This window comes from Podarcis pityusensis, assembly GCF_964106645.2.
Source record: "Podarcis pityusensis genome assembly, chromosome: Z".
Lineage (NCBI taxonomy): Eukaryota > Metazoa > Chordata > Lepidosauria > Squamata > Lacertidae > Podarcis > Podarcis pityusensis.
Genome location: NC_138044.1, coordinates 11,076,284 through 11,101,192, shown reverse-complemented (window position 1 = coordinate 11,101,192; position 24,909 = coordinate 11,076,284). Strand labels below are relative to the sequence as shown.

The following is a 24,909-nucleotide window of genomic DNA, read 5'->3' as shown; positions in this document are numbered from 1 at the left end:
ACATCGCTGCTGCTGCACCGTGAGTGTTGGGGAAGGCCGCTCCCTCTTCAGGCTAACTCCACCAGGCCTAGGGGGCGGGGCCCAGACTCACCTTCGCCACAGCTTTAAGAGGCCTCATTGAGGCACTGGGACATCGCTGCTGCTGCACTGTGAGTGTTGGGGAAGGCCGCTCTCCCCTCAGGCTAACTCCACCAGGCCTAGGGGGCGGGGCCCAGACTCACCTTCGCCACAGCTTTAAGAGGCCTCATTGAGGCCCTGGGACATCGCTGCTGCTGCACCGTGAGTGTTGGGGAAGGCCGCTCCCTCTTCAGGCTAACTCCACCAGGCCTAGGGGGCGGGGCCCAGACTCACCTTCGCCACAGCTTTAAGAGGCCTCATTGAGGCCCTGGGACATCGCTGCTGCTGCACCGTGAGTGTTGGGGAAGGCCGCTCCCCCCTCAGGCTAACTCCACCAGGCCTAGGGGGCGGGGCCCAGACTCACCTCCGCTACAGTTTTAAGGACACTGGTGCTGCTGCAGCAAATGTTAAAAATGTTTTTATATATTTTAAAGTGTTTTAAAGGTGTTTTTACTTTTTACTGTGTTGTACCACCGTGAACAGTGGTTTTTATCTATGTATTTTTATTTTGTTCCGTTTTATTGTGGTTTGGGGTGGGGATTGGTTTTGTTTAGGTATAATTGTTTTTGGTTTGTTTTGTTTTTCTATTTTGTAAATGGAGGCTTGTATGAGGCTTGGGATTGCTACCGTGGAGGGGCGAGGGAGGTATGGTGGTGGGGGCAGATGTTATAGGCGAAGGGGATCGAGATACGGATATGCTCGTACCCCTTCCAATCTGCGCCCAATCCCGAGGGACGAGGGAAGGGTGAGCAAGGATTATTCACCTCCGTCACTGGTGTTGTGCAATGCCAGGTCTATAGGCAACAAAACCGCCACTCTGCGAGATTTCTTTACCTCGCAGGGGGTCGACCTGGCTTGTGTGACGGAGACCTGGGTACGCGAAGGGGCAACAGTTACCTTACGAGAGATGGCGCCCCCGGGTTTCTCCGTCCTCCACCAGTCGCGGACTGTGGGCCGGGGGGGAGGGGTGGCATTATTAATCCGGGAAGATTGTTCTTTCAGGGCTCTACCATCGCCATCGATCCCCGGCATTGAATGTGTTGGCCTAGTGTGGGGCTCTGAGGTGAGCTTGGCTGTCTGGCTGGTGTACCGGCCACCTAGCGCACCAGCAGCCACCCTGTCAGGCCTGCTGGAGGCGGTGGCCGGCTGGGCCTTGGAGTTCCCTAACCTATTGGTATTGGGGGACTTCAACATCCATGCTGATGCCACTCCCTCCTCACAGGCTCTGGACCTGGTGTCTTCCATGGCAACACTAGGGCTCTCCCAGTTTGTTTCAGGCCCCACACATCAAGCAGGCCACACGCTGGATTTGATCTTTGGCGTAGGTATAGATGTGATCATGTCTCCTTCAATTAAGGTGCCATGGTCTGATCACTACGCTCTGAAAGCCAGGATTGACTTTCCACCCCCACCCTGCTTAGGTGGCGAGCCGATTTGGGCTCGCCCGCAGAGGCTGATGGACCCTGATAGATTCCGTCAAGCCTTGCGGGACCTTGCTCCCCCTGGCGACTCATTGACTGAGCTTGTTGAGGGCTGGAATATCCAGCTCCTGGCAGCCATAGATGAGATCGCACCTAAGCGCCCTCTGCGACTCCGCAGAAACCGGGCTCCCTAGTTTACCGAGGAGCTTCGGAAAATGAAGCGGGACCTCAGACGGCTAGAGCGAGTATGGCGGGGTGCCCGTGACGGAGCCTCAAGAACATCTTATAGGGTTTTTATGAAAACCTATGAGATGGCGGTGAAGGCCGCTAAGAAGTCTTACTTCTCGGCCTCCATTGCATCCGCTAGCTTTCGCCCGGCGCAATTATTTAGTATAATTAGGTCTTTAACGTCCCTTGAAGGACAGCCAAATTTAAATAACAATCTGACACACAGCTGTGAGGCATTTGCAAGCTTTTTTGCGGAGAAGGTCCTGTTGCTCCGCCATGACCTCCCTGCCAATTTGGATACAATAAAGGAACTGGAGGCCCCTCGACTGTCCTCGGGTCCAGTATTGGACCACTTTGATCAGATATCCCCAGCCGATGTGGACAGACTCCTCCGAGCTGGAAAGCCCACCACCTGTCCTCTTGACCCGTGCCCGTCTTGGCTGATTAGAGCGTGTCCAGAAGAGGTGCGGGCCCCCCTGGGGGATATCATCAATTTGTCCCTTGGCACCGGGATATTTCCAGGGGAATTGAAGGAGGCAGTGGTGCGCCCGCTCTTAAAGAAAACATCATTAGATCCCATAGATCTATCCAATTACCGCCCGCTTTTGAATCTTCCAGTCCTGGGTAAGGTGATTGAGAGAGCGGTTGCTGAACAGCTTGGTAGGTTTCTGGATGAAACATCGGCTCTGGATCCATTCCAGTCCGGCTTCCGCGTTGCTCATGGGACCGAGACGGCTCTGGTCGCCCTAACAGATGATCTCCGCAGGCAGCTGGATCGATGTGGGTCGGGGCTGCTGATTCTTCTAGACCTGTCAGCAGCCTTCGACATGGTCGATCACGAACTCCTGGACCACCGCCTTGCCGACGTGGGGATCCAGGGCACAGTCCTTCAATGGCTGCGCTCGTTTCTCTCTGGTCGGGGACAGAGGGTGGCGCTTGGGGGGGAATTGTCATCGCGCCACTCCTTGGTGTGTGGAGTGCCTCAGGGTGCAATACTCTCCCCGATGCTTTTTAACATCTTTATGCGCCCCCTCACCCAGCTTGTCCGGAGTTTTGGGATGGGTTGCCATCAGTATGCCGATGACACCCAACTCTATCTGTTGATGGATGGCCATCCTGACTCGGCCCCAGACACACTGACCAGATGTTTGGAAGCTGTGGCTGGATGGTTACATGGAAGCCGGTTGAAGTTAAATCCTTCGAAGACAGAGGTCCTCTGGCTGGGACGGGACGATATGGGATGGGGGGGCAACTCCCATCTCTTGCGGGGGTGCAATTAGTGCCAGCACCGTCCGTTAAGAGTTTGGGTGTAATCTTCGACACCCCCCTTTCCATGGAGGCACAGATTACAGCTATAACAAAGGCGGCATTTTTTCATCTTCGCCAAGCTAAGCAGTTGGCTCCTTACCTCTCTCGCCCTGACCTAGCCACTGTGATCCATGCGACGGTCACCTCCAGACTGGATTATTGTAACTCGCTCTACATGGGGCTGCCCTTGAGACTGACCCAGAAACTCCAGCGGGTGCAGAATGCCGCGGCGAGACTCCTTATGGGGTCTTCGCTGCGAGATCACATTCATCCGGTACTATACCAGCTGCACTGGCTCCCGGTGGAGTACAGGATCAGGTTTAAGGTGCTGGTTTTAACCTTTAAAGCCCTATATGGCCTAGGACCCTCGTACCTATGGGACCGCCTCTCCTGGTATGCCCCACAGAGGAACCTACGGTCTGCAGATAAAAACATCCTGAAGGTCCCAGGCCTCAGAGAGGTTAGGCTGGCCTCAACTAGAGCCAGGGCTTTCTCGGCTGCGGCTCCAATCTGGTGGAACGCTCTGTCACAAGAGACTAGGGCCCTGCGGGACCTGACATCTTTCCGCAAGGCCTGCAAGACAGAGTTGTTCCACCAGGCCTTTGGTCAGGGCCCAGCCTGACTCCCTCCTCTGGCAACCTGCACAGAACTTTGCTTAACGGTTGCCATTAATTTGATTTTAATTAATTTTCATAATGAAATGTTTTAGAATGATGGATTATTTGATTGTTTGATTATTTGATTGTTGTTAGCCGCCCTGAGCCTGGCTTTGGCTGGGGAGGGCGGGATATAAATAAAATTTATTATTATTATTATTATTATTATTATTATTATCAAAAGAAAAACAACCCTTCCTCCGAAGGAAACCCCCAACAACTAGGAACTCTTACAAGTTACTAAAAATGCTAAAAAGCAGGGGTCTCTGTGACATTTGGGGTGAGCAAAACCCGGGAGACACCAGCCATACATTCCAATCCGGACGCCATGGTACAGTGTCCAGACTGGACAGCATTCTGCTCACACAGGGTCTGATCCCCTCAGTGGAATCAACATTAAAATCACAGATCACGCCCCAGTGGAAGTCACCGTTAAAATAGGAGAAGGAACACAAACCACCCCATCATGGTCCTTCAGTCCCATCCTAACTACAAACAAACAAATTAGAGAGAGTCTCACAAAAACTCTCCAAAACTACTTCAAAGAAAACGATGTAGACAATATAACAACCCCCCTCCTATGGGACACAATGAAAGCGGTCACCAGAGGAACTTGCATAAAAGAGAAAGCATTCCTTAAAAAACAAACCTCCTCAAAAAATAGCAAAAAAACTCCTCAAACTTATAGAACAAAAAAGGAGAGACACCCTAGAAATCAACAAAACAATGATCAGCATTCTATACTCTAATCAATGTTTCTATGAATATGGAGGGGGAAACTCCAGATTACTAGCAAATATATGTAGGAAAAAAGCACTCAAAACAATAATACACTGCATAACCAAAAAAGATGGCAACATAACATTCTACCCCAAAGAAATAACCTCAGAATTTGCAGAATTCTACTCCAACCTATACACCTCCCATAACCCACCAGAGAAGGAAATCAGAAAATTTCTAGCAGAACTGACCATGCCTACCTTAACTGATGAGGAACAGGAATTCATGGACAGTCCTATCACCCCAGAGGAAATAGATATGGTCCTCAAAAACCTGAAACCACACAAAGCCCCAGACCCAGATGGCTTCACAGCAGAATTCTATAGGAAATTCAAAGAACCCTTGATGCCCTACATGACCCGCCTATTCAATGACATCATAAAATAGTCTCCATCCCAAAACCAGTAAAAGACAGCCTCAAAGTAGAATCATACCGCCCAATCTCATTAATAAACCAAGACTACAAGATATTCACACCAATCTTTGCCAACCGCCTAAAAATCTTCATACACAAGTTAATAGCCCCAGACCAGACTGGCTTTGTCCCTGGCTGCGATATAACAGACCCCATCAGGAAACTACTGAACCTGATCAAACACAGCAAGGCAACTAAACTCCCATTGACAATTATGTCCCTAGACATCCTCAAAGCCTTTGATTGCTTAGAGTAGAAATACATATTAGCAGTACTAACATGAAATTTGGCCGCAACTTCCTACAAATCCTCAAACAAATATACTCCCAAGCCTCAGCAAAATGCAGAACTAACAATATGGATTCTAATACTATAGCTATCCAAAGAGGCACGAAACAAGGATGCCCACTGTCTCCCTTATTTATCCTGGCTCTGGAACCCTTAGCAATCCGAATCCGAGCAGCCACAGACATCAAGGGAGTGGAAATAAAAGGCAGATCCTATAAATTAGGGTTCTTTGCAGATGACCTAATGGTCACAACACCAGACCCCATAAGCACAGCAACCTCCCTAATCAGAGAACTCAACACATTTGCAATGGTGTCGGGCCTACAGGTAAATTTTACAAAGTCAGAAGCTATGTGCTTCAACCCCCCTCCTCACACCCAAAAAGAACTCACTAAGGTCACCAGAATAAAACTTTGCACACCAAGTTCAGATACCTAGGGGTACAAATAACCAGAAACCTCAATAAATTGTACTTCCACAACTACAAGTCGCTGTGGAGACAAATTAACAAAGACCTAAAGAGCTGGGACGCGGGTGGCGTTGGGGTTAAACCACAGCGCCTAGGACTTGCCGATCAGAAGGTCGGCAGTTCGAATCCCCGCCACGGGGTGAGCTCCCGTTGCTCAGTCCCTGCTCCTGCCAGCCTAGCAGTTCAAAATCACGTCCAAGTGCAAGTAGATAAATGGGTACCGCTCTGGCGGGAAGGTAAACGGCATTTCCGTGTGCTGCTCTGGTTCGCCAGAAGCGGCTTAGTCATGCTGGCCACATGACCCAGTAGCTGTACGCCAGCTCCCTCGGCCAATAAAGCGAGATGAGAGCCGCAACCCCAGAGTCGGTCACAATTGGACCTAATGGTCAGGAGTCCCTTTACCTTAAAGAGATGGAACAACATGAATTTCACTCTCTCAGACAAAATAGCCATGGTCAAAATGATCACTCTCCCAAAACTAACCTACCTATTCCAAACCCTCCCAATCTGGATTCCCCCAACCCAACTCCGCAGATGGCAGAGAAAACTACACTCTTTTATCTTCTCACATAAAAAACCAAGAATAAGCCCCAAATACCTGCACCTCCTCACCTCATAAGGAGGATGGGGAATCCCCAACATAGAAGCATATTAGATTGCCAACCAAATACACCATATAATCCCATATAAACTAGAAGATGAGACAAAACAATGGGTATACCTAGAGAGGGACACAATTGAAAATACCTGCACCACTCCTCCCAAACAAACTCAAGAAAATTCCCACAACACTTAACAGGTACACACAGACCATGCTCAAAGCATGGAAAACAGAAATAGGCAAACTATCCCCAACCCCATCCCCACTAATCCCCCTGGTGTCCCACCCATTATTCCACAATGCAGCACAAAACCTCCAGATAAAAACCTGGCAAACCAAAGGCTTATATCACCTAATAGACTTTTATAAAAATAACAAACCTTTGTCAACACAAGAAATACAAGACAAACTAGAAGACACCCAAATGCCCTGGTTAACACAACACCAACTACATGCCCTCTTAAACAACCCAACAGTAAAATCAGCAGCAACTTGGCCCCTGACAACCTTCGAAAACCTCCTCCTAACAACAAAGGGAAACGGTAAAGGGATGCTATCCGCAATATACAAAATACTGCTCCAAAATCCCACAAACCCCCTAGATGCAATCAAAAAACAATGGGAGAATGGCATAGGCTATGAGATTAATCCCACTCAATGGACCAGAGTGTGGTCTAAACCCCCCTTTAAATCCATATCAGTGAAAAGAAAAGAACTCCCTCTGAAACTCACCTACAGGTGGTACCTAACACCAAGAAAACTAGCACTAATATGCCCAGGAACCCCACCAAAATGCTGGAGAGGGTGCACCTCCACAGGCACATACCTCCAGATGTGGTGGGAATGCCCCAAAATCCAACTATTCTGGACAACAGCCATACGAGAAATATGTAAAATAACTAAGCAAGTATTAGACATCACCCCAGAATTGGCCCTACTAAACATCTTCAAAGACAACAATGCCCATTTATACCACAAAGAACTCATAACCCAACTACTTTCAGCAACCAGAAACACCATAACCAGACACTGGAGAGACCTGTCAGGAGTAAGCATGGACCAATGGTACCAAATAGTATGGGAAACAGCCCTACTAGAAAAAATAACCAATAAACTGAAACTGACACGGAGACAAACAGAAGAAGACGCCTTTACCCCATTATGGCTCCCCTTTATCACATACACAGCCCAACAAGACAATGACAATAATCCACCAACAGCATACAAATCAATATGGCTAACCTGATCCAAAACACCCACCCACCCAACTCACACACGAAAACAAAATTCACCACAGCCAACCACAAATGAACAACCACACCCTAGGCCAACCCTAACCTCTCCAACCACCAAAGGAACACAAGTGAACAGCACAAGCAACGCTGACACCAAACCCTACATACATTAAGCAAAATAGAAACATCGCCACCCGATCCCACCCCCAACCATCTTCCCCCCCTCCACCGCTTTTCTTCCTAGTGTTTCATCAAATGAAACTGATTTGTAAAAATGTTACATGGAAAAAATACGAGAGACATTACACATACTTCTGTAAAACAAGAAAATCTTTAATAATAATAAAAATAAACATTTTTCAATCTTGAAAAAAAAGAAAAAGAAAAACAACCCAATAACAATCTCTCCCCCCCCCCCAAAAAGAACCACATATTAAAAGGGCGTAGGATGTCAATCAGATCAACCAAAGACCTGGTTAAAAAGAAACGTTTTTGCCTGGCGCCTAAAGGTGTGTAATGAAGCAGCCAGATGAACTTCCCTGGGAGAGCATTCCACAGACGGGGAGCCACTGCAGAGAAGGCCTGTTCTCGTGTTGCCACCCTCCGGACCTCACAAGGAAGAGGCACACAAAGAAGGGCCTCAGAATATACCGTATTTTTCGCTCTATAGGACGCACTTTTTCCCCTTCAAAAATGAAGGGGAAATGTGTGTGCGTCCTATGGAGCGAAGACGCCATAGCCCCGCGACCCTCTCCCGGCTGGAGAGATGACGCGCAGCTATGGCAGGAGCCTCTATAGCCACGCGTCACCTCTCCAGCCGGGAGAGTGCGCGCGGGGCTAAAGATGCCCCCCGCGACCCTCTCCCGGCTGGAGAGGTGACGCGCGGCTATGGCAGGAGCCTCTCCGCTGCGCCTTTCCGCTGCTCCCTGACCTGCTCTTTGGGGCTGGTGGTTGGCTTCCCCCCGCCAGCCCCAAAGAGCAGGTCGAAAGGAACCTGAAGCCTGGAGAGCGAGAGGGGTCAGTGCACACCGACCCCTCTCGCTCTCCAGGCTTCCAAGGTAGCTGCCTGAACGCACCTTAAACGGCACCTTGTTTTAGAGCGGGAAAACAAGAGGGGGAAAGCTCTCCCCCTCTCTGCGCAGCGCCTCCTGCCACTTCGCTGAAGGGGCGCTGGGCAGAGAGGGGGAGAAATTTTTTTTCTTGTTCTCCCCCCTCTAAAACAAAGTGCGTCCTATTGTCCGGTGCGTCCTATGGTGCGAAAAATACGGTAATCTTGGTATCACTGGCAGAGGAACGGAGGGCGGGGGGAGCGCAGCGCCCCCGGCACCATCGGAGAGGGCGGTACCATCAGCATGCCACACACCCCACGGGTGACATGCCACTCCCCCGGGACGCACGCCATGCCCCCCGGGACACACGCCAGCCACGCCCTTGCCTGCTCTCCGCCGGAGCATTCAGCTTCCCCACTACTTGGTATCTGAGTAGGTTCATATAGAAAGCGGCAGTCCTTGAGGTATTACCAGTGCTTTCTTTCTTTAAAAATGTTTAGGAGTACTCTAATTTTCCTACTCATATTGAAATACTGCCCCTCAATGAGGCCAAACTTAGATTCACAAAATGTTTAGGTATGCATACCCCTGCATCCCCCCAGAAAAAAGTCCTGGGTATTGCGGTATTATTATTATTATTATTATTATTATTATTATTATGGCTTTAAAGGTCCAAAGCAGCACTTTGAATTGGGCCTGGAAACTAATTTTTTTTAAATGTATTTTTTATTAAAGATTTCTTGGTTTACAAAATTATGTGCAATGTCTCTTTTTTCAAGTTACATTTTCTACAATCAGTTTCATTTGCTGAGACATTAGTGTTACAATAGGAAGAAAAGGGGGGAAGAGGTGGAGGGGGCCATGGTAGGTGGGGGTGGAGTCGGCTGGCGATGTTTCTATTTTACTTAATGTATGTGTGGGGTTTTGTGTCAGCGTCGCTTGTGCAGGTTCTCTTTGCTATTCGCTTGTCTTCTTTTGGTGGTGTGAAAGATTCAGGTTGGCCTAGGGTGTGGTTGTTTGTTTGTGATTGGCTGTGGTGAATTTTGTTTTCGTGTGAGTGGGGTGGGTGGGTGTTTTTGGATCAGGTTAACCATATTGATCTGTATGCTGCTGGTATATTCTTGTCGTTGTCTTGTTAGGCTGTGTAAAGGGGAGCCATACCGGGGTGAAGGCGTCTTCTTCTATTTGCCCCTGTGTCAGTTTCAGTTTAGGCCCGGAAACTAATTGCATTGCAGCTGGACCAGGAACGGTGTATTATGCTCAAACCATCTTGCCCCAGTGAGCAACCTGGCTTCTGAATTCTGCACTAGCTGGTTTCAGAACTGTCTCCAGAGGCAGTCCTACATATAATCTAACCTAGATGGGACGCGGGTGGCGCTGTGGTCTAAGCCACTGAGCCTTGAGCTTACTGATCAGAAGGTCAACAGTTCGAATCCCCGCGACAGCGTGAGCTCCCATTGCTCGGTTCCCTGCTCCTGCCAACCTAGCAGTTCAAAAGCATGTCCAAGTGCAAGTAGATAAATAGGTACCGCTCCGGTGGGAAGGTAAATCGCATTTCGTGCGCTGCTCTAGTTCGCCAGAAGCAGCTTAGTCATGCTGGACACATGACCCGGAAGCTGTCTGTGGACAAACGCTGGCTCCCTTGGCCTGTAGAGCACAATGGGCATGCAACCCGAGTCGTCTGCAACTGGACCTAACTGTCAGGAGTACCTTTACCTTAACCTTTAATCTAACCTAGAAGTTACCAGAGCATAGACCACAGTAGTTAGGGGCGTAGCTGGGTCACCAGTCAAAGCTGATGGAAGGCACTCCTGAGCCTCAAATGACAGCAAAGATTCCAGGAGGACCCCCAAACTAAACTTCAGAGGAAGTGTAACCCCATCAAGAGCAGGAGACCTTGATGGGCAGGCCTATCTGGTCTACGTATGAAGTCCATAGTTGTCAACTTTCAGATTTGAAAATAAGGGACCAACAGCCTCACCTGTCCCGGGGACAGTCTACGGGATATCTAACAATCCGGGATAGCAGCGGGAAACGGTGCTGAAATAAGGGAATTTCCCGCCAAAAAAAGGGAAGGTTGACAGCTATAATGTACCGTAGTCTTCTTGAGAAGCTGAGACAAAGGGCCAGAATACAGCTCTTTCTAACTCTTATTTCATACGATTTATTTGTGTGCGCGGGGGGAGGGGGCAGAAATTAAACTGGCAAGTTACTTAACTTTTATTTTTTCGCTTTCCATTTAGACAACATCGGACCGCCTTGCAAAATATCGGACCTGACGAAATCGCATCGCTGATAGGGAACTTGCGCGCTCCTCCTTACCCCGCCCCGCCTCATTGCCAGAGGCTGCTGGACTACAACTCCCATCACCCCCCGCCGCTGCCCATACTGGCTGAGGCAATGGGAGTTGTAGTCCAGCAACACCTGCAAGGATGCAGCCACACCCCTTCCACACACACACACCCCGAAGTTTGACTGAGCTCCTTGGAGGAAAGGCGGGATAAACATGCCGAATGACTTAAGGAGCCACATAGCCCCTTTCTTGCTTTCCCTTGGAATGGCCCGACTCTGTGGTCGAACACTCTCTACCTCCTCCCACCTCTATGGTTACCGGAGGGGCGTGGGGGAGATAACCCTTTTCCGCCACGTGACCTGGAAGCGGATGTACGATAGAGGAAGAGAAAGAAAGCAGGCACTCACGCTTCCGGGTCTGGTTTGCTTGCTGCCGGAGGAGAGGATGCGGAGCTGCGAGAGCAGCAAGAGAAGGAGAAGCGCGGATATCTCGTCCACCATGTGAAAGAGGAGCGCCCGACGCCCTACTCCGAGGCTCCTTCCCCCCTGGTCAGGTGAGGGGTTCTCCTGTCCATCGGGCCAGTGTTTACTTATTTTTGTGGGGGTGAGGATTCCTGAGAAGTGTAGGTAACGATGCTGTGGAAATAACACTAATTTTGGGGGGGAGTGCGGGGGGGAAGAGATGTCATGAGCATCTTTTTTTTTAATGGAGCCGTCTTGTTCAGAGGTAGTCTACCTCTGAAAAGCAATGTTGCTCGGGTGGGGTGCGAAGCAGTGGTGCAGAGTTTTCTCCTTGATGTCATTTTTATTAGTATTATCATTTCTGTGGTGCGTGCGTGCGTTTAGTCTGGCTAACGAGAAAGGGGTGTATCTATTAGCCCCCAGAGTTTAATGGATGCTCCCTGCCCAGAAGCAGTCTGTCTCGAATGCCACAGTTCAGCAGCAGAACATGTGCCTGTGCATGTGGTAGAGCTCAGGTTCAATATTTGTTTTGCCTAGGTAAGGTGGTGGTAAGAACCTCCTGCCTGCCTGAGAACCTTGGACAGCTGCTGCCACATCAGAATAGACAATACTTTAGCTTACACAGAAGACTAAGAATTTGACATGTATCATGTTACGCATTTAGGAGGTGGGGAAAACCAACAGGGAAGAGTGTTCACCATCATGTCCTCCTTCATTTCCTTCATTTCCTTCATTTGCAAGAGGTGTGTAATAATTATTTTTAGTGCGCATGCACTTTGAATCAAGAGACTCATCCTTGAGACAGCAAAACTAGCTTCTGCAGAGGAGCTGCTTAAACAGTGTTGCATGCTATCTGATAGATTAACCTTTATCATGTAGCAATGAACTTTTTATCATGTGGTATGCAAGGCTGCTTAAGCAGTTCCTCTGAAGCAACTGGTTTTGTTGTGTCTAAAAACACAGTGAGTCCTTGTAAAATCTGATTCCTATGCACTTTTGAGGTTTTCTCCTTGAGAACTAATGCCTCTTCTCCCTCCCTCCCTCTCTTTTCTTTTTGCTTACTCTGGAAGCAGAAGCTGGACTAGATGAACCTCTTATCCAATCCTCTGGGGCTTCTATTTCATATTAAGCTTCTCCCCAGAAAGTGTGGAGTATTAGTAATGCTGTGGCTGCAAACCAACTTTCTTAGAAGTCCCAGCTAAGTTATTCTGAGTAATCATGTATGCATGAGATATCTCAGTTAAAAGGTGGACCTTAATGACCCTCTAAGGTAGGTCAGTATTATCTCCATATTGCAAACAGGGGTTTGACTGAACTTGAGAGAACAGTGAAATATTTATAGCTGTCTGGCTTTTGGTAAGATTTGAACTGGAAAGCTTCAAGTTCACAGCTCAGTCTCTTACTCACTCCGCTGCTTTGTGTCAGCAGCAGATGGGAAGTTGTAGTTGAAAACATCTGGAGGAAACAAGGTTGGCAAAGGCTGCTTTATATTAATTGGGGAGGTGATGAGAACTACATTTCCCTTCCCTGAGGAGGAGGAAGAGAGCAAAGCTCATGTGGATCCATGGTCCCATTTGATGTGTACGTTTGGGATGCAAGTGCTGGGTTTGTTTGGATTGCTAGTTTTTGATCCCCTTGCCTTCCTTACTCTTACATACACATCAAGTCTTCCTGGAATGCATCCCTTTTACTTTTCAAGAAATCATACAGTTTCAATTCCCCCCCCTCCCCAGATTTCTCAACTAGTCTCTAGCATTGTTATGTGGCCTGCAATTCTTTCAAAAAGTCCAATGAAATGTTTCCAGTAAAACTCCTCTTTTTTGGCTGAAAGTATCATTTTACTAGTTCTTTTAAAAAAATCACAGATCTCTCCCATAAGAAAAGCCCTGCCAGATCCCAAAAGGTCAAGCTAATTCACTGTTCTTCATCCCTGGGTCCCCAGATGAGGTTGGACTACAACTCCCATCATCCCCAGCTATTTTAGCCAATGGGAATTGTAGGATGATGGGAGTTGTTGTCCAACATATGGGGACCCGAAGCTGAAAAGCATTGGCTGTAATCCACCATCTTTCTTCCTGCAGTGGCCAACCAGATACTTCTGGAAGCCCTTAACCAGAGCATAAGATCAACAGCTCTACCCCAGCCTCTGTTCTTTAGAGACATACTGGCTTTGAATACGGAGTTTCTAAATAGGCATCCTGGCTTAGAGGGATTGATAGACCTCTGCTTTCCCATGCTTTCGGCTAATCCCTTTTTAAAGCCATTTAATGTAGTGACCAACAGCATGTCTTGTGACAGTGGGAAGAGTTCTGCTGTTAGTTGTCTTTTAATTTTACCAAAGCAAAACTCTAGAATTTGAGTTATTTATCTTGTTTTACTGTGCTGCCTTTTCTCTTGGCACTTTTATTTAATTTATTTATTTTTATTTATTTTTGCTTTAGAAAAGCCATAAGCACTTTCTCATGATTTAGCAAGTTGCTGTTGCTATGGCAACAGGTGTTTTCTCAACAGAGCCAAGTTCCTTTCTACCTCAGAGATGCTCTTAATGCATTCAGAGCTGCTTAGAGTTTGTCTGCCTGTGACATTAGAGTAGTCATTACTTGCTCTACCTCTGTTCCTTAAATCCCCTGTTTCTCATACATGTCTGCAATCTGAGACCTAGGTGTAGCATCACCATAAACGACGCCTTCTGTTGTGTGGCTGATGCTTATAGCAGTGAGTAATTTAAAAAATAGACCACATGGAAAAGAAATAGAGGAATGAAGCCTGATTACTTCTGATTACTAGTGGTTTTACTATTTATACCTGGGTTACCTGTTTGTGCTGACTTCGAATTATGTTGGATAATGTTAGGAATGTTTTTAATGTTTGAAGTTTTATTCTGTTTAATACTCTGTTGGGAGCCGTCCAGAGTGGCTGGGGAAACCCAGCCAGATGGGTGGACTATAAATAATAATTAATAATAATGTAATTATTATTATTATTATTATCAAGCACCAACAATGTTATAAAATAAATAAAAAAGAAGAGTTTTGTAGTTTCTCTTTTTTATTTATACTATATCTGTATACTACAGTGGTACCTCGCAAGACGAATGCCTCGCAAGACAAAAAACTCGCTAGACGAAAGGGTTTTTTGTTTTTTGAGCTGCTTCGCAAGACGATTTTCCCTATGGGCTTGCTTCGCAAGACGGAAACGTCTTGCAAGTTTGTTTCCTTTTTCTTAACACCGTTAATACAGTTGCGACTTGACTTCGAGGAGCAACTCATAGAACGCGGTGTGGTAGCCTTTTTTTGAGGTTTTTAAAGACTTTGGTGATTTTTGAAGCTTTTCCAAAACTTTCCCGACACCGTGCTTCGCAAGACGGAAAAAATCGCAAGACGACGAAACTCGCGGAACGAATTAATTTCGTCTTGCGAGGCACCACTGTATTTTATCTTGTATTTATTAAGGGATTGTTAGTTTAACTTCATAATACTTTTATACTGTTTTATTGTTGTTAGCCGCCCTGAGCCCGGCTTCGGCTGGGGAGGGCGGGATATAAATAAAATTTATTATTATTATTAATAATAATAAAGTTCCATTTTGTGATATAAGCCAATGTGATATTGACAGATAAAGCAGGGACAGGGAGCTGAAGCCAAGCCCAGCTTCCAAAGGCTTCTCAGCACAGGTCCTGAACCTAAGCCCTGTTTCCTTTTGTATAATTTATTGCTTCAGTGGGACAAATCTATTTCAGAACTCATTGGCTTGGATTCTTTTTTCCTTGCAAGTTTTTGTATTTGTTTCTGATTTAACACTTGGCAGATTTCTCTTGAGGTTGATAGACCTCAATTTAAAACTTATTCACCCAAAATCAAAAAGGTGCTAAACTGATATACTGTTGTTGTTGTTTCCCTTTTTTTAGTACTTACTCCTAAGATGTGAACTTTAGGTGTCATGACAAGTAATTGTCTTGCAGCTTCATGCTGCCAGCACCTGCCTTTTCTGTTTAGAAAATCCTGGAGGAAGTGCTGGCTGGCTGGAAACCTGAACAGGAACACTCATGGGAAGGGGAGGAAGATACTCTTAAACATTTTGTTGCAATGCCCATTTGTTACTTAACACTGATTTACAAAAACTACTAGGCTTATAAAATATGAACAGCATATTTATGTTCTCATAGAAACAGAGCTGGAAGGGATCTCAGAGGTCATCCAGTGCAACCCTCCTTCTCATGTGGAAAATCCCATTACACATCACTAATTTAAAAAAAGGCTACCATGCAGTCCATTAGAAGATGGAGGCAGATCCCAGGCAGTCTGTTAGATTGCCAAGTAGCTTATAAAGACAGGACATTTTTACTAACATTTAGTCAAAGTCCCCTTCCTTGTTATTTGAACCTGTTGAGTCCCTATCCTCTAGAGCAACAGCAAACAAACCTGCTCTGTCAACTGTGTCTGGAGACACTTGCAGTGACATATCAGGTGTCAAATGGGAGAAGCTGCTCCAACTGCTCTTTGCTTCAGACAGCTACAGGGCTAGGGGACAAAGGTGCCCCTCACTCCTTCTCTTGCTAACAAGAACAAATAAGATAAGCTGTTTATAGTGTCATTCTTGGAAATGTGACAATAATTGACCAGTCAGTTGACTAGCAGGCTTTACCCTAATCCAACAATAGTGAGCGGGGTGCCTCTCCATTTTTTCTGGGCTATAGCACCCAACAGTGACAGGCAGCAAGGCCTATTGAAAGGAAAGATGGGCACAGTAGTCTGTAACATTTGAAAGGCAATACACTGGGTACCCCTGTACTACTCTTGTCCTTTGTGCCACTCTGACAGCACAGGGCCACTGCAGGTCTTAGATCGTAGATTCTCAGAATCAGAGAAGATCTTTACTTGTTCTAAGATGTTAAACCAACCTTTAATCCTTATCTTAATTAGCCTCAGTTACTTGTATTCTGTGCAGATCCCATGCATTATACTGACTTTCTTAAAGTAAAGGTTGAAGGGTTTAATATGGATGGAAACAAGAATTGATATCTGCTTTTTTCTGCTATATATACTTAGAATGTTTCTAGTACCAGATTGTACAGCACCTGTAATTTGAGAGAGATGCAGATCAGGGCTGAGAAAACCCCAGCTCCCAAGTTCCCCTTGGAGTGCCAATAAAATGTGATGTAGACATTTAGAAATAGTGGATTTTCTCCCCATGCCCTAACTCCAGGCTGTCACCCGAGATCAGCCTTTCAAAGCCCAGTGCCCTCAAGATATTTTGGACTACAACTTCTATCACCTCTGACCTTTGGCTATGCCTAGCTATTGGAAGGAGATTGTAGTTCAAAACATCTGGAGGGGCAGTAGGTTGGCAAAGTCTGCCCTAGACCCTTCTGAGCATTTGTGTTACTATTGCTACCACTAAAGCTTCCATTTTATAGTCCTTTCATGGGTGCATTCTTGTGAGAATCTTTGGTGCATATTTATGCATTTATTTGGGTTTCTAGCCTGCCCCATCCCAAAGTACTCAGAGCTCATAATATTTAAGTGGATCTGCCCTCTTGTAATGTTTGACTGCTAAAAGACAGTTGGAATGAAAATATTTTATGTGTACAAAAGCTTGCAGTACAGTGGTACTTCTGGTTATGAACTTAATTCATTCCAGAGGTTCGTTCTTAAGTTGAAACCATTCTTATCCTGAGGCGCACTTTCGCTAATGGCGCCTCCCACTGCGCAACTTCCGCTCGCATCCTGGGGCAAAGTTTGCAACCGGGAGCAACTACTACTTCCGGTTTAGCAGAGCTTGTAAACAAAAGCATGCGTAACCAGAAGCGTTCGTAAACCAGAGGTCCCACTGTACTGAAAAGTGGAGATGGAGAAAGTCTGCTTCAAGTTTGCAAATAGCTGCAAACTTGCAAATAGCCATTCATCTGTGGCAGGTCGCAATTGGATCCAAATTTTGAAAACTCATAGAGAAAGTTGGTTCTTTCAGGTTTTCAGAATGGCAGAAATGGACATGAAAGGCTTGTAAAAAAGTGTGTGTGTGCGCGCGCGTGCACACGCATGCACACATGTGCTAATACATTTGGGGGGATTTATTTATTTGCAAAGTTGGGTCCACTTTCATAGTCTTGAAAACCAATGTTCATCTTTTGCAGCACACTGATGAAATGGAGCCTGGAACAAATTCTTTCAGAGTGGAGTTCCCTGACTTCTGTAGCACCGTTTTGCAGAAGCTGAACCAGCAACGCCAGCAAGGGCAGCTCTGTGATGTTTCTATTGTTGTTCAGGGACATTTGTTCCGAGCCCACAAAGCTGTCTTGGCAGCCAGCTCCCCTTACTTCTGCGACCAAGTGCTCTTGAAAAACAGTCGACGGATTGTTCTGCCTGACGTCATGAACCCCAGAGTGTTTGAGAACATCCTTCTGTCAACTTACACTGGGCGCCTGGTGATGCCTGCGCCAGAGATTGTCAGCTACCTCACAGCCGCAAGCTTTCTTCAGATGTGGCACGTGGTAGACAAATGCACTGAGGTGCTAGAAGGAAACCCTTCCGTTCTTTGTCAAAAGTTGAATCGTGCCAGTGACCACCAATCCCCCAGCAGCAGTAACTACAATGGCCTGGTGGAGAGCTTTGAGATAGGGTCTGTGGGGCAGGCAGACTTCCACAAAGTGCAGGATGGTGAAAATGAAGAGGAAAGCTCGAAAGATGAACTGTTGTCTCAACTCACAGAACATGAGTATCTCCCCAGCAATTCTTCAACGGAACATGACCGTCTGAGCACAGGGATGACAAGCCAGGATGGAGAGGAAGGAGCAAGCGACAGTGCTGAGTATCAGTACGCCAGGCCCCTTTACAGCAAACCGAGCATCATGTCTCACAAGCGGTGGATCCATGTGAAGACAGAGAGGTTTGTGCAGGACTGCGAAGGGGTGGAGGTGCATGGCCCTTACGATGAGCAGCAGGTGTCTGAATCCATGAATGCCATTCAGGTGAGCCACTCTGTCCCGACGTCTGGCCCCGAAGACCTTCGTGTCAATGAAAAAAAGATGGAGACAGAGTTTGGTGAGCAAGCCAATGAAAGCAATTACGACGAGCAAGTGGACTTCTACGGCTCTTCCATGGAAGAGTTTTCTGGGGAAAGGGCCGATGGGACACTCAGCCTTCAGAGACAGGACGCTGGGGTTGCTGCAGGTTATGGAGATAGCATGGACGTTCCCTCGGGGATCAAGGAAGAAAATGCCCTGTCTGGGTTCTCCACAGCTGACAAACTTTACCCCTGCCAGTGTGGCAAAAGCTTTACCCACAAAAGCCAGAGGGACCGCCACATGGGCATGCACCTCGGCCTGCGGCCTTACGGTTGTGGCGTGTGTGGTAAGAAGTTCAAAATGAAGCACCACCTTGTTGGCCACATGAAAATTCACACTGGCATCAAGCCTTATGAGTGCAACATTTGCGGGAAAAGGTTCATGTGGAGGGACAGTTTTCATCGGCATGTAACATCTTGTACAAAGTCATACCAAGCCTGTAAGGTGGAGCAGAACACTACTGAGATGAATTGAAAACAGGTGCCAGGCAGTGGGGTGGGGAGAGTGTATGGGAAGGGAAAAGGCAGAGAGAACCAGATTACATAACTGCATCATAGAGTAACACAGAATGTATATGTTGCACAGAGTGTGCCATGTACTATGCTGCTGAGATTCTGGATGGTTGTTTTTTTAAAAAAATAATCCTATAGCACAAGTGGGATCACCTGTGGAGGCAAGCAGGGAATTCTGCCCAGGCTACAAGTAAGGAGGCAAGTTTGAGTGGTGGTACTTTAGTGTAATTATAATTATTGCTATTTATTATTCTTTGTGTTTTGGTAGCACTTGAGGAGAGGGGTTCCCTCTCATCTCATTAGTGTTCTCTGCTCTCAGTGAGTCTGCATATAGATAGCTGCACATCCTGAGCGCCTTGGTTGGATGACTGTAGTCTCATGTTCAGAAGTCCTTGTGATTTTGTTCAGCCAAATAGATATATGAGCAGTTACCTTTTTTGAACCAAAGGGGCAATTATAGATACTTTAACACAAGTTGCTAGACAACTTTCAGGGGCCGACAGCTTTAACAAGCGGCTGCTTTTTTAATCAGTCAAGCTTTGAGTTCCATTGACTGGCTCTGTTTATCTTGGCAGAGTGATTCTGCGTCATGCTTATTTTTTAATTCTTTTGTAAAGCACTTGGCTATTTTGTGATGGACACTTTATATAGAGACAGATTAAACGATAACCTCATCTCTCTCCAACTCCTCAACCCCTCTCCCTGTTGTGCCTCATACAGCTAGCCAGTCTGCACTTTTGGCTGCCACAATAGTGAGTATCATGTTTGCTCCCCTGTTGGAGATTAAAATGCTCTTTTTCTGGCACTTGAGATTCCAGGCAGACATCTGTCCAGTTTTCATTTTTTTCTGTTTTGGGGTATTTGCTTTGGGAAGTGTTGGTTAGGTACCAGGACTTCAGAGAACAAAATCCAATGTACTGAATTCTGTGTTGCGGTTTGCAATGAACACTTTTGGTACTGATCTCCTCACTTAACTCAGGTGGGGAGCCATGAGGGACTGAGGCTGGGGAAACAGCTCTAAAGGAACTTACTCTGCATCACTCGCTAAGGAAGCTGCTTGATGATTAAGAATCAAAGAATAGCTACTGCTGGATGCTCCCCAACGGTGCTGTGCAGACGTCTCCAAACCTGGAAGCAGCTTGTGGATTTCTGAACATGATTCTTATCCTCTGTGAAGGAAGAATTTTTAAACACTGGATACTTTTTTTTTGTAACCACAAGTAGTTTAAAATTTTTAAAACTAGAACTGCTGTTATATTCCTTCCTTCTCACTCCTTTGGTCACCCCAACTACAGGGTGAATGCACAAGATGGAAGAAACTTGGAACGGTCAAAGCATTTGTGCTGCTGTTTGATAGTAATTGGGGCACAGAAATCCCCCATATTTGCTGTGGACAGAGGTTGCCATATATGTTGATTGGCAAATGAGGTGTTTCCTTAACAGAATACTCTGTTAAGGAGGCTTGCTAGTGCCAAGGCATGTCATTCCGCCCCCGCCCCCCCCCCCCAAACTTCAGCCTGAATAGAAAAAGAGGTGGGGAGATTGGTGGACCTTGTGCATATTCACATAGGCAAACATTTCTGGGGTTATTAGCCTCTTCCCTTAACTACAGAGTTTAAACAAACTTTTCATGTGATAAGCTGGGCCTGGAATATGAGTGCCTGGCACAAATATGGGTTTGGTTGTTTGGTAAGGTCGTAGTGCTGCAACTTCTCCTTTGGTGGAACTATTTAATGGCTTTTACTTACAAAAAACATCTTAAAAGCTTTTCTAAATCTACACAAGATCAATTTTTTATACATCTTTCCCCCCCCCCCCCACTCATAGGCAATCCATTTATGATATTTTTGTTGCATGCAACAAGAAATAATCTGCCGTTTTCCCTGCTTAGAAGAGCTCAGCAGCACACCAGGGTGGAAATGACTGTCACTAACTTGAACCCTACCAAACAAGTTAACCCAACAGGGATCTTCTTGCTAACACTGTAACCTGCTAAATGTATAGAAGCACTTTGTATTTAAAAACAAAACAAAAACCATTTATAAATGTTTTTTTTAGAACTTCCAAGATAGATATATATATTCCCTCTGGTTTGTTTTCTTATTCATGTTGTCCGTTCAATTTTTTCCTTGTCTTCAATCTTGAAATTTTATATTGATAAGAAGCTTTTGATTTATATGAGCACAGGGTCTGGGGTTTGTGTAAGAAGAACTGATCCTAAGGGTCTGCTTTTAGTTTTGTCTTCTTTTTTAAAAAAAAAAAAAATCCTTATTGCCTTAGAATCTCCAGGAAGCCATTTTATTTGCAAACTTCTACAACAGGTGTGGGGAAACTTAGACTGCCCAGTTGCTGCTGAACTACAGCTCCATCATCCCTGTCCATTGGCCATGGTTGCTGGCTGATTGGAGTTGTAGCTCAAATGTTCCCTGCTCCTGTTCTTTAGGCTCTGGGAAAAGAGGGCCTGTACTTCTTACTGCTCCCCACAGCCTTTCTCAGCTTTCCTTGCGCTGTGACCTCACTCAAACGTTTCCTCTGTGCTGCCAATCTAGCCATAGCAAATGGAAGGAAGGCTCAACCTGCCCCATTCTGACTGCCAACATTTTCTACCTGCCCTGCTATTGTGCTCTTAACTGCTTCTTGATGTGACACATTTAAGCAGGCAAAGCTTTTCCTGCAATGGAGAACTGGGAGTGGGGAAACCTCACCTCTTTAAATGTTGCATGTTAAGCAGCTACAAGAGTCACTGGAGCAGAGGCCTGACAACCCTACTCCAAACCAGAGTTCCTTCAGGCCTGCCACAAATGCCCTTTTGCTTAATCCACTGGGGAGTTCTTCTGTACAGGCACCATAGATGGGAAGCAGTGCAAGAATGGTTCTCCTTTTGCTTCATAAGGGCTTGTGCATTTAGACTTCTTGGCTGGATTATCTCCCTCTATTAGCTTGATGCCTTCTCTGGACAATACATACAGAGGTCAATTGAGTTTAAGTTTTTGAATAACTTATGACTACAGAGCTTTGAAATGTAGGTAAGATGGTAAGGGGTTTCCTACTGGAGTGTAAGATATACAAGAACCTTTCACTGGCCCAGTTCTCATGTCATGGTAACCCAGTGGCACCTGCTTCGCTTCTCCCCTTGGCTTAGTGGTCTGTCAACCTGTCTTGATTTGCTCCAACCAAGAGTTTGATTGGTAAACCAACAACAAACCTAGTTTCACTTTGCGGTTTGTTTTGGAGCAAAACAAATCACGTTCCGCTGCTCAGTCATAATGTTAAGCCCAGAGATTGTGGTTTCTTGCTCTTGGCTTGTGCTAATGGAGGAGGAGTAAATCAGCAGCTATAGGTTAATTATGGTTCACCATGATGTGTGAATACTGCCATTTTCACTTTCAGTGTTAAATACATTGGGGGGGGGGTATTATATCCAGGAACTTGGACTGCAATCCTGGGCCAGTTCAGAAAATGGGCGTGATGGTGTTAAGTTCCTGATGGCGGCAGTTCCAAACTGACCGGCTTACACATAGTTGACTGGTCATTATTCTTTGGCCCTTTCTATTGGGTTGTGTGGGAAATTCCACCACAAGTAGCTACTGGGAAAGGTTAGGCCCAAAGCTTGGAATTTGTACCCCTCCCAACAGTTCTGTTCCTAGGCCCATAATTTTGTGCATAAGAGAGATGAAAGAGCAATATAATTTACCACCATGCTATGCTAAGTTCCCTTTATTAATAAGGGAAGTGCTAACTAATGATGCCTTGCCAACAAATCTGTAAAAATTTTATGCTACTACCATCCTTGTCATATTTGGGGTACTTTATGTGACTTACATTCAAAAATGAAACACGACTTTGAAATTGTATAGAATGCTTTGATATCAGGGACATGCTTCACTTTTAGAGCAACCTTCCTCAACCTGGTGCTCTCAAAATGTATTGGACTACAACTCTAGTCAGCGCCAGACAACATGGAAGCACACCAGGGTAAGGATGGGAAATGGGGAGAAAAAGCCCTTGGATACATTTGAAGTAAAGCCCCATCTGCACCATAGATTTAAAACAACATCATACCACTTTAAACAGTTATGGCTTCCTCCAAAGAATTCTGGGAAATGTAGTTGATTGCAGGTGCTGAGAGTTATTAGAAGACCCCTTATTCCCTTCATAAAATTCCTGGAATTCTATGGGAAGTGGTATTGATTGTTAACCTAGAATTCTTTAGGGAAGCCAGGACTGTTTAAAGTGGTATGATACTGGTTTTGCTTTATAGTGCAGATGGGAGTTGAGTCTTGAAAAGGGCAACTAGGATAGTATATCACTTTATTTCATTATAGCTTTTGGTGGTCCAGAAGCACACAGTGCAAGTAGATAAATAGGTACCGCTCCGGCAGGAAGGTAAACGGGGTTTCCGTGCGCTGCTCTGGTTTCGCCAGAAGCGGCTTGGTCATGCTGGCCACATGACCTGGAAAAACTGTCCGTGGACAAACGTTGGCTCCCTCGGTGGAGATGAGCGCTGCAACCCCAGAGTCCTCTGCGACTGAACTTAACTGTCAGGGGTCTCTTTACCTTTACTATATTCATGCTGATTTGTGAAGCTAAAACTGCTGGGTTTGGGAACTCTGTTTTTCCTGATCCTTAAAGGATTTTAAGAGGTATTAACCACAGACCCTGAGTGCTTAACGGGTGATTTGTCAACACTTTGCTAACACAGCATGCTTCACAAGTTGAAAAGAGTGTAGATTTACTGTAAAGACTGCTTCTGGCATTCCCCACCCCTTCAAAGTGGCAAATCTTATGTGTTGAATGTTTTAGGGCAGATGCTATTTCTAAATATAAGAGTCTATTTTAAAAAAAAAAATTTGTTTTTATCTGGTAGTGGAATGTTCATACATTCTGTAAGCATACACATTTTAATTCAAATATTTCTATTTAATTTGGATAGTTAAAATCATTAGGACTAGCAGCTGGAGCCCTGAAGGCAAAGAGCTGAAAAATGAATTGCATATTAACATTTCTTTTTAAAGCAAGGTCATTGTCATACTTCTTTGCTTGAAAGCTGCTTCCTGCATCAGCCACTGCTGCTTTTCTTCAACTTTCCCTTCTGGGCTCCACTATATTTCTTAAATAAATGTAACTGTTCATATGCGAGTGAGGTGAACCTTTCTTGTTCCTCTAAAAAAATTCCCCCTCAAAAGCATTGTCACTTGTAATATTACAGTTCATATCCTGTTGATCTTCTGTGAGTTGTTACACCTATATTGCAAAGGATGGATAATTTGATATCTCTTTTAATATTGCTGTCCTAATAATGTACAGCATGGTTTTATGTGACATTACTGTTTCATTGTTTTCTTCTTATAGAAGAGTCTGTTGGTTTTTTGTATAACATGTTTTAATAAATGTTATCTGTCTTTTCCCCCCCTGGATTTTTACATTTATTTATCAAAAATATCATTGCACTTGATAATACACATTATAGGTCTTGAAAACTTTATTTTGGCTTAATGGACTTGCTGCAGGATGGAAGTCTGTGAAAGCTTATGCTAGACTTGTAAATACGCCAACCAATGTTACTATCCTGCCACCACCTCACTCCAGAAAAATACCAACCCTGATTTCCATGCTGGATGGAACTGAAGAACTGCATTGCAAAATTAGGAGAAGTGCGAATTTGAAAGGTGACCTGCATTTTCAATTGCTTGTTTCAAAAAATGCAAGTTAGGTAGGTCTGTCTTTAAGGGCAGACAGAATTGAATTTCACCCTGATTTCTGCTGTTAGATTACTAAAAAAAAAAAGTTGACCAGTTGGACTGGCAGAGGAAGAATGGATCACTTGGCCCCCTCTCCATCAAACTCCATTGTATTTCGATGCCAATCATGGAAGAGGGGACATTCCTTCCTCTGGCTAACACAGGAGCCAAATGGGCTGGCAGAGGAGGAATGGGCCAATGCACCCTTCATCCACCAGCCTGGATACTCTCCTACATGGAATTCCTCTTCACCTATGGCTATCAAGTGAGTT

General features: G+C 45.6%; 1 protein-coding gene across 2 annotated transcripts; it reads left to right on the top strand.

The window, feature by feature from the left end:
- The first annotated feature begins 11,279 nt into the window (after positions 1-11,279).
- ZBTB43 (zinc finger and BTB domain containing 43) lies at positions 11,280-24,303 on the top strand. 2 transcript variants are annotated; one of them, XM_080989622.1, is made up of 3 exons: positions 11,282-11,413; positions 12,395-12,591; positions 17,455-24,303. In XM_080989622.1, the coding sequence occupies exon 3, from the start codon at positions 17,467-17,469 to the stop codon at positions 18,856-18,858; it is 1,392 nt and encodes a 463-aa protein (XP_080845748.1). In that variant the 5' UTR covers positions 11,282-11,413; positions 12,395-12,591; positions 17,455-17,466; the 3' UTR covers positions 18,859-24,303. The 2 variants fall into 2 exon arrangements, with proteins under 2 accessions (XP_080845747.1, XP_080845748.1); XM_080989621.1 differs by lacking the exon at positions 12,395-12,591 and having other exon boundaries at positions 11,280-11,413.
- The last annotated feature ends 606 nt before the right edge of the window (positions 24,304-24,909 follow it).

Coding starts and splice junctions, on each gene's coding strand:
- ZBTB43 (XM_080989621.1), top strand. CDS start 17,467: ATGGAGCCTGGAACAAATTCTTTCAGAGTGGAGTTCCCTGACTTCTGT.